The sequence below is a fragment of the Tripterygium wilfordii genome, chromosome 16 (genome assembly GCF_013401445.1).
Source record: "Tripterygium wilfordii isolate XIE 37 chromosome 16, ASM1340144v1, whole genome shotgun sequence".
In the NCBI taxonomy this organism is placed as follows: Eukaryota; Viridiplantae; Streptophyta; class Magnoliopsida; order Celastrales; family Celastraceae; genus Tripterygium; species Tripterygium wilfordii.
The window spans coordinates 8,670,298-8,684,477 of NC_052247.1; the positions used below are offsets into that span (position 1 = coordinate 8,670,298).

The 14,180-nt window shown below is 41.6% G+C and overlaps 1 protein-coding gene across 1 annotated transcript; it reads right to left on the bottom strand.

Annotated features, from left to right (window-relative positions):
• Positions 1-940: 940 nt before the first annotated feature.
• Positions 941-2,389, bottom strand: LOC119980759 (glycine-rich cell wall structural protein 2-like). Its single transcript, XM_038823554.1, has 4 exons — positions 2,192-2,389; positions 1,689-1,791; positions 1,534-1,540; positions 941-1,436 (listed from the first exon to the last, which is right to left on the bottom strand). Exons 1-4 carry the CDS (start codon positions 2,387-2,389, stop codon positions 941-943), a joined length of 804 nt encoding a protein of 267 aa, XP_038679482.1.
• Between the last annotated feature and the right edge of the window lie 11,791 nt (positions 2,390-14,180).

Sequence of the window (14,180 nt, forward strand, 5' to 3'; positions counted from 1 at the left end):
TCTATGAAAAGTATACTTTTACTGTAAATTTAGAGTTTTTATTAAGAGTTTATGCCGTGGATGGTGTTAAATACACAGGACCCTAAAGTCCCTCTTCACAACAATAAAACCAAACGACATAGTTTAGGAACATACCTAAACGACACATCAGAAATAAGAGAAAAGACAAATAAGGACAGTATAAAAGAAAGAACTAAGAGTAACCACAATGGTAGGTTTTTCCTAGAGATTTGTGTTTTGTTGATGTGGCTGGGCCAATGAAATATACTGGTAAAATGGTGTAAATTTGCTGGCTTTACTTTTTGTGTGATAGAGGTGAAACCCAGTATTAATTTTAGTGTAAAGTGTATGTGTGATGTGGAGCCCACTTGTTAACAATCACAACAATGCATTTTTGTTGTCCCATGGAGACATTTTATTATCTAAAATAATGGCTTATAGAAAAAAAAGATGCACAATGGAGCCATTTTATTGGGTGCATTTTGCTTGGCCAACCATGTAGCCATGAAGTTGGTTGGCCTTGCAAATGGCTTATACAAGTGGGTCTCATATGATACACACATTTTTCACACATTTTTCTTGGTGGGTCCCATCTCTATTATATAAAAATCAAGCCAATAAATTTATATCATTGTATCCATCTTATTTCCATTCTCAACCACATCAGCAAAACACGTATTATAATATAGTCACATCAGCAAAACATAAATCCCCATACATTTTTCCTGCCCCAACAAAATTTCACCATTGTGGTTGCCTAGAGCAACATATGGACGTAGCCAATGCCATTCCCATGTCCATGCTCCAACAAAAATGGACAAACAAATTTGTTCTATTGGAGCTTTTTTTTGAGATGGGCTATTAAAAATACACTCCATGCTCTATTAAAAAGTGACTTTTGCAATTGCTCCAAGAGAAACAATCATCAGCTTCAACGTTCTCAAGGGGCATAGCCACCATGGCCACCACCCACACCGCCACCTACACCTCTTCCATATCCGCCTCCGTGTGATCCTCCAGCACCATATGCTCCCCCTCCTCCACTACCACTTCCTCCACCTCCTCCATACCCACCACCATGCTCCCCACCAGCAGCAGCACCACCATTACCGCCTCCACCACCATATCCTGATCCATGCTCTTCACCACCACCACCATAACCAGGCCCATGCTCACCTCCATAACCAATACCACCACTTCCACCACCTCCACCAGCATAGCCAACCCTATGTTCTCCTGCAGCACCATACCCAGCTCCACCACCATCAGGAGGTCCATAATCGCCACCCCCACCCCCATCTTCTCCACCACCACGACCAGCACCATACCCACTGCCATGTTCTCCTACAGCTCCATACCCTCCTCCACCTCCCTCACCTGACTCGCCTCCGCCACTATGTCCCCATATCAAACTGCCGGATTGTGGCCGGATAATTCTTCATAAGTGAGTAGGTTTCTAGTTCTAGCGGCTGAGCATATCGCTAAACGCAATAACACACACAAAACTACGTACGCCAACAACTTTGTAAGTACCCATGAGCTAGAGAGTGTGTAATAAAATAAGTCACACAAGCATGGCTTGGGATTGATAGGGTTATTAAGATGGTATAAGTATTTATAGGACCCAAAAGAACCTTTTTCTTTTTAGGGAAGTGGTTGAGAGCACATGCATGCAAATATGCAATCACCAGTAGTTACTAATCTCACAGTCATACTCTCATCATCATCATCATCTCCATTTACCCAATTTTTTGCAACAAAGTTGTCTTCTACTTTGTATTTTTTGCTGACCTAAAAACCTAACCCTTAAAGAGACAAAGGAGCTGAGCAGAACAACAGCTAGGGGCTGACTGGGTGTAGTAACCGATTTTCGTCCGGCCAAAAATACAAAACTATAAAAAAAATATAAATATAAATATAAAAACAAAAAAACAAAAAAGATAAAGTGGTGGAAAAGTAAAAAAAAAGGGGAGGAGAAAAAGGGGAAGGAAATCGGTGGAAAAGGAGAAGAAAGGAGAGAAAAGGTAGGGGAGAAAGAGAGAAAAAGTAGGGGGAAATTGGGTAAATAAAAAAGAAAAAAAAAGAAGAAAAGAAGAAAGGGAGAAAGGAGGTGAAGAGAAGAAGGGGAAAAGGGAGAAGGAGGAAAGAAGAGAGAAAAGAAAACCGGGAGGCCAAGAGAGAAAGAAAATACATGAAAGAGATTTTTCGCTGCAATAACCAGAGGAAAGCGAAAGCGGGAGAGGTAAATATCATAACAAATTTTTATCACTCTCTGTCTCTTTGTCTTGGTGATAATCTGGTTTTGGTTGCTTTGGGTTTTGTTCTCTGAATGCCATGATTTCCTCTCGGTAGTAGCTCTGAATCCTTCGATACCTGCAGTAGCATACATCTTTGGTTAATGTTCATTTGTAATACTTTGCTTGGATGCTTGGGATCTTGATGTTTGATATACAGTGGCTATTCCATTTCTGGCAGGGATAAATATGTGTATATATATATATGAGTTTATAGATATATGTATGTGTGTATATATATAGGGTGTGTATGTATATATATATATGGGTTTGTTTGTGTCCATATGTTTATATATATATATATTGCTTTTCTGGTTGGGGAGTGTCTGTCCTTTTCACTTCTTTTTACTATTTTCGTTTACATTTTTTCTAACATTTCTAGTACCAACTAATTCATTCGGGTGAGACATCTCATGATGTCATGATGCACCCATTCCTATATATATATATATGGTGTGTGTATATTATAGACCGTGTGTGCATATTGATTTGCTTGTGTGTAAATGAATGTATGTATACCTACGGTTTGTATGAGTGTATATAACATGGTTAGGGGTGCACACATGTTCATGTTATTTGTATGCATGGTTTGACCGTGTATGACATTATGTAAAATATGTTTGTGTATATGTATACTTGATGCTAATTGGATCCCTTGATATTATGTTTGGATACCCCTTTGACCTATTTTTGTGTTTGCTTGTTGGGGCTTGGATCGGGCTTGTGATCGCTTGGGCCGGAGGGCAACTTAGAGGATTTGGGCCGGATTTGAGCAATGGGTCCCGTGGGCAACATCCCAATTGTTGTATAATATTTTACATTTGTCTTGTGTACATAATTGTAAAGAGTAATCCTTGTAATAGGATAGAAAAATAGTGGATGTAAAATAGAAAATGCATACATGATATTCTAGAATTCTAGAAGCATATAGAAACTAGGGATTGATTATGTGAATGATGATTGCATTAGAATGCATGCTTAGGACTTTGATTTTTTATACAATGTCATGATGCCTTAGATGCATGTTAGGATTGTTTGAATGCCATGAAAACAAATGCAACGCGTTAGTCATTAGAATGAATCCAAGCCGTCTCACATTAATAAAACACATCAAGATTAAATTATGGAATCCTTATGTTTTGTTTAAATACCAAAGAGCCTTCAAGATATTGGGGTTCCATGGGCATTCATTGAAAACATTTGGATTTTGTGGATCCGGAAAGCAAATGTGTTTTTAGGGATTAGGAGAATTTATTTACGGACTCAACGGTGGGTTTAAAGATATTTGACCCATTCAATGAGCCATAAATGGATTCTTTCTTTTCTCATGAAGAACATAATTGTGAGTAAGACTTGAATTGAACATTATTCCTTGATTGTGGGCCCTTTTGGTACATCAACCAAGTCCTCAAGAGTCATTTTTCCCAAATATCCAAACCCACTCCAAGTGGTGTTTTCTCCAATCTTTGGCCAAGCCGGGAATGACCCCAATGATCCCGTGCAACCCCTTTTTTTCAAATATCCAAACCCACTCCAAGTGGTGTTTTCTCCAATCCTTGGCCAAGCCGGGAATGGCCCCAATGATCCCGTGCACCTTGTTCTCCAAACCACTCCAAGTGGATTTTTCATTTACATTCCAATAAGACCCATCAAAATGAGATTTTCAAAAACAAATTAGAGCCAAATAGGAAAACATTTAAAGGTAACCGATTTCGGGAGTTGTGGGGTGCCTAACACCTTCCCCATGCTCAATAGACCCCCTTGCCCATTTTTCTCGTAGACCAGAACGGATGTCCAATTGCATCCTAAAAATCAATTGGTGGCGACTTCATTGTTTTTCAAGCCGGTTGCTTCAGCTGGCGACTTCACTGGGGAAAATTGGTTGTTGTACCAAAGGGGTCGGGCCTTTTTGTTAGTGTTTTCCTATTTGGTTGATTTGTTTATTTTGTTGTACATTTTTCTTTCAACATTTCGAGGAATCTAATGTGTTTGTTCATGATTGTAGATAAAGTAACAGGTTTTTGGTTTCATAAAATTTGGGTGTTGGTTGAGGATATGGTATGATTCCCCCGCACACACATCACTATTCACATGCACACAAATGGCCCATAAAAACCGGGTCCTACTAGTGATTAGTGAGGGTTGATCTTTGCTTTTGATGGATTTTGTCCTCACGTAAGCAAGGAAAGACATCCTCCTGGATTGACGTCCCTTCAAGATATTGGGGGATGGGTTCCACTTCCAGATATGGGGTGTGAACTAACCTGATCCAGTGGCCTCTCGCGTAGCCGCGTTATAGTTAGATATGCCACCCAAATGCACATTACATAACCCTAGATCCGGTTCGAGACCTTCAGAAATTGGTAGGAACCTGATTTTGTTAGGAACAATGGGGGATTCTCCTATCCTTAACTCTATTTATTTCCTGTACATTTAAATACCATGTACCTTTATTCCTCATTTACATGTTTATATGTATTTGATACATACCTGTATGTATATATTCATCAAACCATACATGTACATGTCTTATACACTTGCCATGTATATATTAGCCTAGGTTATGGTACTTGTACACTTGTTAATTGCCATACGTGTCCATATATGCTTGCATGTTTGTTCATACATATCTTATATTCATCCTTTTCATGCCCCATGCATTCACTAGGCACATTCTTTGCAATTGGACAAGAGGATGTTTGCGGAAGCAGTGATAAGAACCAGTGACATAAGACGAGACAGCCCGTGGGAAACTAGAGATGTGTTGGAAAAATTGCAGGCAGAACTCGGAGATAGTTTAAAAAACGATTTACCATTGGGAATTGTTCGGAAGACACAGTTTCAAGAACAGGCACCACCGGGGTTAGCACAGTTTTGGGAGGCACAAAGTAATGAAGCACGCAATAATTTTGGGAAAATTTACGGACGTATTGGGCATCTATTAACTGTCAAAACACCGGTAACTCTTCTTCAGGCTGCTATGCATTTCTGGGACCCTACATATCGCTGCTTTACTTTCAATACAACAGATTTGTCTCCTTTATTAGAAGAATATGGTCAGTTGTTGGGATATGATCCACATGTGAACAAGGTTTATAATCCGGAGGAAGTTACTGATGGAAGGAAGATTGTTCACCGTCTTTTACAGATAGAGCATACCAGGACTCCTGGAAAGGATAAAGGTAATATTTGGGTGTTTCCAATTGACAGGCTTATGGGTTTCGCTTAAGGGAGGTTTGCAACTCCAGAAGGGCAGATGGCTTTTGCCCTTGCAGTGTATGGAGCAGTGTTATTTCCTTGTGCAGGAGGATATGTAGAAAAGAACGTGATTAAATTGGTTCACCTTGTCAAGTATGGTACCAATCCAATACCTGCAATGTTATGCGAGACAATCCGGTCCCTTAATCATTGTCGCATTCAAGGAGAAGGCAGCTTTGGGGGGTGTTCGCAATTATTAGGACTCTGGTTGGTGAGTCACTTAAAATACCCAAAAAGAATTGGAGCTCCGATGATTGTATTTGAAGATCATACCCGGATGCTTAGAGATCCCATTCAGAATTTCAAGATGGCCGAGATGCAATCTAATGTACCAGCTGTTGACGTGTGGAGACAATTCCTAGAGGAGTTAGAACAGAAGGAGACATTTGATCGAGCAACATGGTACAAGCCCAAAGGTTTGCTTTACAGATGTGGTAATTACAACTGGGTGCCTTTGGTGGGACCATGGGGAGGCACCAGTCAAGCACCTGCAATGTTCTTGCGTCAAGAGGCTGGCAATTTATGTACGCCAATTACACATGGCTTGTGGGAGTTTGAATTCGCGCATGGGGATGAGAAGGCGAAACGTATGTCTTACCAAGTGTTAGAAGCATGGAAAAGGACCCACATAATGGAGCGCGGAAGGCTTACTGCAGACCCGGAAGGGAAATATCGATATGTGCAATGGCTCCGAGGAAGGAAGAAGACTATCACCCAGTGTCATAGCTTTGTTAGCATGAAAAAGAAAGAGACGATACCTGGTGGAAATGAAAATTCAGGTCTGGAAATACCATCAAATGAGCTTGATGAAGGAGTAGACACCTTGATTGCCGAAGAGGTAGAAATAGCTCAGAATTCCTGGAGAGAAAAGTATAACAGATATAAGAACAAATGCAAAAAACTGAAAAAGAAGGTCCAGGGGGAGAGGGAAGCCCGAGAAGTGGAAAAAGGACAGTTTGATACACTGAAGGAAAAGATCTCGAAGCTACAGAAGAAAATGAAGAAAAGAAAAGAGAAAGATGCAGCAAAACATTGTAGGACACAAGCAGAACTTCAAGAAATGCAGGAGCATATTCAGAGGCTAAATGAAGAACTGGCATCTCGGAAGGAGGACGCTTATCAAATGTATGTAGACAGAGAAGAGCAAAGAAGAATAGAAGCTGAGAAGAATAGATTGATAGATCAGATGAATGAGATGCTTGAAGAGAACCAGCAACAGATGGAAGGGATTACAACTTTAAGGGAACAGAATGATTATTTTCATTCAATGCTGGAGGAGGTCCAACAGGAGCAGACAAGTACCAAATTCAAAGTAAGGTTGATGATGAGTCGCTTGATGACCCTATCAGAATGGGCTGAGGTTTATGAACGACGTCTGCAGAAGTTGAGTTCCAATCCTATTTTGGAAATGCCAGAGTTGACACAGATATGGGCATTTTTGAAAAATTTGAAAAGTGACTTACAGGAGCTTCAGAGGAGGTTGAATGCAATCCAAGCAGGAGGTGCTGTTATGGTTGAAATTCCGGTTGTTCAAGTGGACTGAATCTGATGTTTCTTCTTGTATGCTTTGAATGAATGAAATGAATAAAAGAAGACAATCTTGTTCTCTTGTCCAATTACAAAGAAATCTAGGAAGCACATAAACTCACAATCATGCATATGCATAGTTAACAGATCTGATTAACTAATAAATGTTTCTTTCATCATGAAGGTGGCACATAAAAAAGAAAAAGCACCAATTCATTCATATCACCGTCATCCTTATCGCACCAGATTACAGTTGCGAATTGCTAGAACAATGGAGAACGAACAGCAGAAAGAGCTGATCCAGAAGCAGAGCCAGGAAATTACGGATCTGAAAGAACAAATGGCTATGTTGATTACTCAGATGTCGCAGCTTATGAAAGGAAAAGCAGTTGCAGAAAGTTCAGCACAGAAAGGAGAGCCCATGCTTCAGCTTTATGACAACGCGGTAAAGAACTTCTCAGGAAGTGCGCCGGTAGTTGGGCCAGCCCGGGATGGTGGATTTCCATCACTGGATTGCCAGCAGAAAACATATGTCATGCCCGTAGAGGCTAAAGGGGAGCAAGGAAGAGGTCTTACTATGGAGCAATACAAAAAGATGGAAAAATGGATGAATTCAATGGAAGGATTTGGGCCTGTTGGCGCTTTAAGTCCCTATAAGTTATGTTTGGTGAAGGATTTGATCATTCCTCCTGATTTCAAGCTTCCGGCTTTTACTCTATTTGATGGTACTGGAATCCCTCTAGATCATCTGACCATGTATTGTCGGAGGATGCAGCCATATGTTCATGATGAAAAGATATTGATTCACTTTTTCCAGGAAAGTTTGACGGGGAGTGCAACTCGGTGGTTTACAAGCTTAGATCCGTCTTCTGTTGAGACTTGGGAGGATCTGGCTAACTTATTCCTTAAGAAGTATGAGCATAACATGGAGAAGGTCCCTACCATCTATGATCTTCAGGGTACTGTCATGAAGGAAGGAGAAAGTTTTCGGGATTGGGCCCATAGATGGAGAGACTTAGCATCCCAGATGCACCCTCCATTGGCGGAACAAGATCTGGTTAATGCATTCATTGACGCACTTCGAGAGCCCTATACTTCAAAAATTGCTGGAGGGGGGCATGCAGGTTTAGGAGAAATGATCCGAGCAGGGGAACGTATTGAGAGATGCATGCAAAGAGGAAATATTAGCGTTAGCGTCCCGATGCTTGAGAAGCCAGAGTATCAGAAGGGAGGGAAGATGAAGAAGAAGGAAAACGAGGTGCATACCGTTAATTATAGCAGCAATCCCACTTATGGGTCTCCCACTTCTGATTACAGGCCGCGAAGCAATGCTCCTAGGCTGTCGAGTCCATATAACCACTACCCAAACTCAAATTCCTACCTGCCACCTCAGTATTCTTATCGACCACCACAACAGACTTACCAACCACCACAACAGACTTACCAATTACCTCAACAAGCTTACCGGCCACCTCACCAAAATTACCAACCACCTCAGCAAGCGTACCAACCACCCCGCCAAAATTACCGAAACTTTGAAAATAATCCCAAGCCCCAAAGGCAGATAGAACAGTTCGCTTCGATACCGATGACTTATGCCCAATGTTATGACAAGTTATTGTCAAATGCAGCTATTGCACCTATCCCGGGAGGGAAACCCCAGAATCCACCTTACCCCCCTTGGTATAACCCTGAGGTGACATGTGCCTATCACGGAGAGTCGCCTGGACATTCAATTGAAAATTGTCTGGCCTTCAAGAAGATTGTGCAAAATATGGTCAATTCTGGATGGTTGAATTTTGATGGGATCAGGAAGCCCGATGTAACCACTAATCCTCTGCCAGACCATGGCAATGGAGGTACCAATGCTGTTGAGGATTCGGATGACTTTAGGAGGAAAATTGCGGAGGTAACTATGCCTCTGAGTTTGGTGCTGGGTGCTTTGGAAAATGAAGGACTTATTAAAAGAGAGGAGTTGGACTTGACGTTAAGATACGATGGTTATGATGAGTTGAAGACTTGTGAATTTCACAAAGGAGTTGAGGGACATTCTCTGGAGAATTGTTTTCAATTTCAAGCAAAGGTGCAAGATTTGATTGATAGCAAGAAAGTAGTATTTGGTGTGAAGTCAGGGTGCCTGAATGCAGTCAATGTTATTGGGGATGAATTCTATAAAGGACCAAGGCCTGGTGGGAGGACGAAGCCAATTGTTTTGCAGTACTTTTTAGAAGATCAACCGTTTGTCAAAAGTCCACATTCTTCAAAGCCTTCTTATGTGAGTGATAAGGCTGTTCCGTGGGTATACGAGAAAAATGATCTTGAGGTTGCTGTGGATAACATCTCAGGGGTGAGTAGGATAACCCGAACTGGACGGGTTTATTCTCGAGAGGAGTCAGGTGACCCAATGTCAGGAGCGGAAGCTGAAAGGAAAAGGAAGGGCAAGGACGTTGTAGGAGCGGAAGAGAATTTGAAAGATTTGAAGAAAGATCATATTGTATGTGAGGAAATTAAGAAAGCAGTGACTGATGTAGAAATTCAGGAGTTTCTGAAGATTGTCCGTCAAAGCGAGTATATGATTGTAGACCAGTTGAAAAAGACCCCGGCAAAGATTTCCATCTTAGAATTAATCATGAGTTCGGAGCCACACCGTAAAGTGTTGTTGAGAATGTTGAATCAGGCCTATGTGCCAGAAAAGATACCAACAGAATCTTTTGACGGGATCATCGGAAATGTGCTCGCAACTCACTTATTATCATTTACTGAAGAGGAGATTCCAGATGAGGGGATGGGCCATAACAAAGCGTTGCACATTTCGGCCATGTGTAGGGGTTTTGAAGTGGCAAGTATTTTGATCGACAATGGATCGTCGTTGAATATCCTACCAAAGGAGACTTTTGATAGGCTGCCAATTGACAGATCATATTTGAAGCAAGTACTAGTGGTGGCTAAAGCCTTTGATGGAACCAAGAAGGAGATAATGGGGGAGATCGAGGTCCCTTTGGAGATCGCAAATGTTACATTCAATGTCCCCTTTATGGTGATGGATATATCGCCGACTTACAGTTGCCTATTAGGTAGGCCGTGGATCCATACTGCTGGTGCTGTACCATCGTCTTTACATCAGAATCTCAAATTTGCTCACGGAGGAAGAGTCTACATTGTTAAAGGCCAGTCGGAATGGATGGTGGCTAGCGTTTCAAACTCACTCCATATCGATGCGCCCCTGCAGGGGATTGAAAGCTCCTTCCAGTCCCTTGAAATTGCTACTGCCAGTTTTGTGAAGGAGGAGCAGCTTCTGATGCAGCCCCGTTTATCAAAAGTGGCTAAGTTTATTGGAAGAATTATGTTGAAGATGGGATTCCGACCAGGAGGAGGTTTAGGTAAAGAGGAGCAGGGGATAAAGAAGCCAATAGCTGTATTGAAACAGGCTGAGCGCTGGGGGCTTGGGTATAAGCCCAGTAGAACTGATAAGGTCCAGGCCCAAGCTGAGAAACAGGCAAGGCGAATCGCTCGTTTTGAGGGTCGAGAGCTGAATATTCTGAAAAGGTCAATTCCTTGGTTGTATGACAGTTTCGTGTTTGGAGATTTCTTGGAAAAGGTCAATCCGCTCAATGCAGGGGCAATTCTAGGAAAATTGACCCTTAATTTTCCCATTGATCAAGTTGAAAGGAGTCTAGCTGGGGCGAATTTTGAAGAGCTGTGTGAGCAGTTGGAAGATTTTCATGTTGCTGCTATAGAGGAAGATCCGAACTTTGCTGCTGAGCCTTATTTTGTCATTCCTCGGCCTCCAGGTTTTGGGCTCAACAACTGGACCAGTTTTGAACTGCCAGTCTCGATCAACAGCCTTCAAGAGTAATCTCCATATGCACTATGATCTGTGGTCTAGCTCACGGCCACTGATTGGGTTTTTGTAATGAGCATGTCTTTACTTTATCTTTTGATGAATTCGCATAGTATGGCCTTCGCATATTCTCATGTTTCGGATGATTCTGCTATGCTTATCATAAATAAAAATCTTTGTTCAGAATTCTCACATCTGTTCACCTTATTTCATACATCACTTCTAAAAATTCAAATCTCACACATTCCCTTTCAACAGGACTGAAATTGATGATAATAAAAAAGATGAACCGAATGAACCAGATTTTGGGGCACCCATTAACAATGTTGAATCTGATTCCGACACTGAGGATGAATTTGAGATATCGCCAGAAATGTTAAGGCAAGTTAACCAAGAGGAGAAGATAGTTCAGCCGCATAAAGAAATAACTGAGGTTGTTAACTTGGGAACTGAAGATCAGAAAAAGGTGGTTAGGATTGGTGCAGCTTTTGAAGGAGGAGATAGAAAAAGATTGATAGGTTTGCTACATGAATATCAGGACGTTTTTGCATGGTCATATCAAGATATGCCAGGACTTGATACAAACATAGTGTTCCATAAATTGCCATTGAAACCAGATTGTCTGCCAGTGAAGCAAAAGTTGAGAAGATTGAAGCCGGAGATGCTTTTGAAGATTAGAGATGAAGTAAAAAAGCAATTTGATGCAGGATTCCTTGCTGTAGTAAAATACCCTGATTGGGTTGCAAATATCGTACCAGTCCCAAAGAAAGACGGTAAGGTTCGGATGTGCGTGGATTACAGGGATCTTAATCGGGCGAGCCCGAAAGATGACTTTCCTTTACCCCAAATTGATATACTAGTAGACAACACTGCTAGACATTTTGCGTTCTCCTTCATGGATGGATTCTCAGGATATAACCAGATCAAGATGGCACCGGAAGATCAGGAGAAACTACTTTCATCACTTTATGGGGTACCTTTTGTTACAAAGTCATGCCATTTGGTCTCAAAAATGCGGGAGCTACTTATCAGCGAGCAATGGTTACTCTGTTTCATGATATGATGCATAAAGAGATTGAGGTGTATGTGGATGACATGATTGCTAAGTCAAAGGAGGATGAAGATCACGTGATTAACCTGGAGAAGTTGTTCAAGAGGTTGAGAAGGCACCAATTGAAGTTGAATCCCTCGAAATGCACATTTGGGGCAACCTCAGGGAAGTTGTTGGGTTTTATTGTCAGTAGAAGAGGTATTGAAGTAGACCCGGATAAAGTGAAGGCGATTATAGAGATGCCGACCCCTCGCACCGAGAAAGAAGTCAGAGGTTTCTTGGGCAGACTCAATTACATTGCAAGATTCATTTCACAGTTGACAACTACGTGTGAGCCAATTTTTAAGTTACTTCGGAAGAATAACCCATCAGAATGGAATGATGAATGTCAAAGTGCCTTTGAGAGAATTAAACAGTATTTACAAAATCCACCGGTCTTGATGCCTCCGGTTGTTGGGAAACCACTTATTCTCTACCTGACTATATCGGACAATTCGATGGGGTGTATGTTAGGGCAGCACGATTCATCAGGGAGGATAGAGCATGCGATCTACTACTTGAGCAAGAAATTCACCAGTTGTGAGGCAAACTACTCCATGTTGGAGAAAACTTGTTGTTCATTGGCATGGGCTGCGCATAGGCTCAGGCAATATATGCTTTATCACACTACTTGGTTGATCTCGAAGATGGATCCGATCAAGTATATTTTTGAAAAACCATCTCTTTCGGGGAGGATTGCAAAATGGCAGATGCTGTTGTCAGAATACGATATTTTGTATGTTGCTCAGAAGGCAGTGAAGGGAAGTGCAATAGCAGATTACTTAGCAGAGCAGGCGATTGATGACTCTCAGCCTATGAATCCAGGGTTCCCAGATGGAGAAATCTTGTCCTTAGAGATGGAGAGTCGGAAAGATATTGACAGATGGGTTATGTTGTTTGATGGCGCTTCTAATATCGTTGGTAATGGGATTGGGGCTGTGCTTATTTCTCCAGAAGGAAAAGTTACCCCGTTTACTGCTAAGCTTTATTTCAGCTGTACCAATAATGTGTCCGAGTATGAGGCCTGTGCCATGGGAATTCAAGCTGCTGTTGATGTTGGGATTAAAAAGCTTCAGGTTTATGGTGACTCTCAATTGGTGATCAGGCAATTGTGTGACGAATGGGAAACCAGGGATGCCAAGTTAGTCCCGTATTATCAGCATATCAAGGAATTGATGAAGTTTTTCGATTGTGTAGAATTTGATCATATTCCAAGAGAAGAAAACCAGATGGCAGATGCTTTGGCCACTCTGGCAGCTATGTTTGATTTGGACCCTCGAGGAGAAGTAGAGGTTATCAGGATTGAGAAGCGTAAAATTCAGGCGCACTGTTTGAATATAGTAGCAGAACCTGATGGCAAACCCTGGTATTATGATGTGAAGCAGTATTTGGAGAAAGGAGAATACCCTCCAGAGGTCTCAGATAATGACAAACGCACCATCCGAAGGCTCTCAAGCTCCTTTTTCTTGGATAAAGACGTGTTGTATAAGAGAAGCTCGGGATTTGTACTTCTTCGATGCGTGGATACTGATGGAGCCAAACAGATTATGGAAGATATTCATGAAGGAATATGTGGTACTCATGCAGGTGGGTATTCAATGGCAAGGAAGATATTGCGAGCAGGCTACTATTGGCTTACCATGGAAAGAGATTGTATTAACTATGCGATCAGATGTCATAAGTGCCAAATTTATGCTGATAAAACTCATGTGCCAGTAAACCCTCTACGAGTATTAGCAGCGCCTTGGCCTTTTTCGATGTGGGGTATTGATGTTATCGGTCCTATCGAGCCCAAAGCTTCCAATGGACATCGCTTTATCCTGGTTGCAATTGATTATTTTACAAAGTGGGTGGAAGCAAATTCTTATGCTAAAGTGACAAGTAACGTTATCGCCCGATTCTTGAGAAAAGATATTGTATGTCGCTATGGGGTTCCCGAAAGGATCATTACTGACAATGGCACGAATTTCAACAGCAAGATAGTAAATGATTTATGCGAGCAGTTCAAGATCAAGCATCATAATTCATCTCCTTATCGTCCCAAGATGAACGGGGCTGTTGAGGCGGCTAACAAAAATATCAAGAAAATCATCCAGAAGATGACAGAGAATTACAAAGATTGGCATGAAAAGCTTCCTTTCGCTTTATATGGGTACCGAACTTCGGTGCG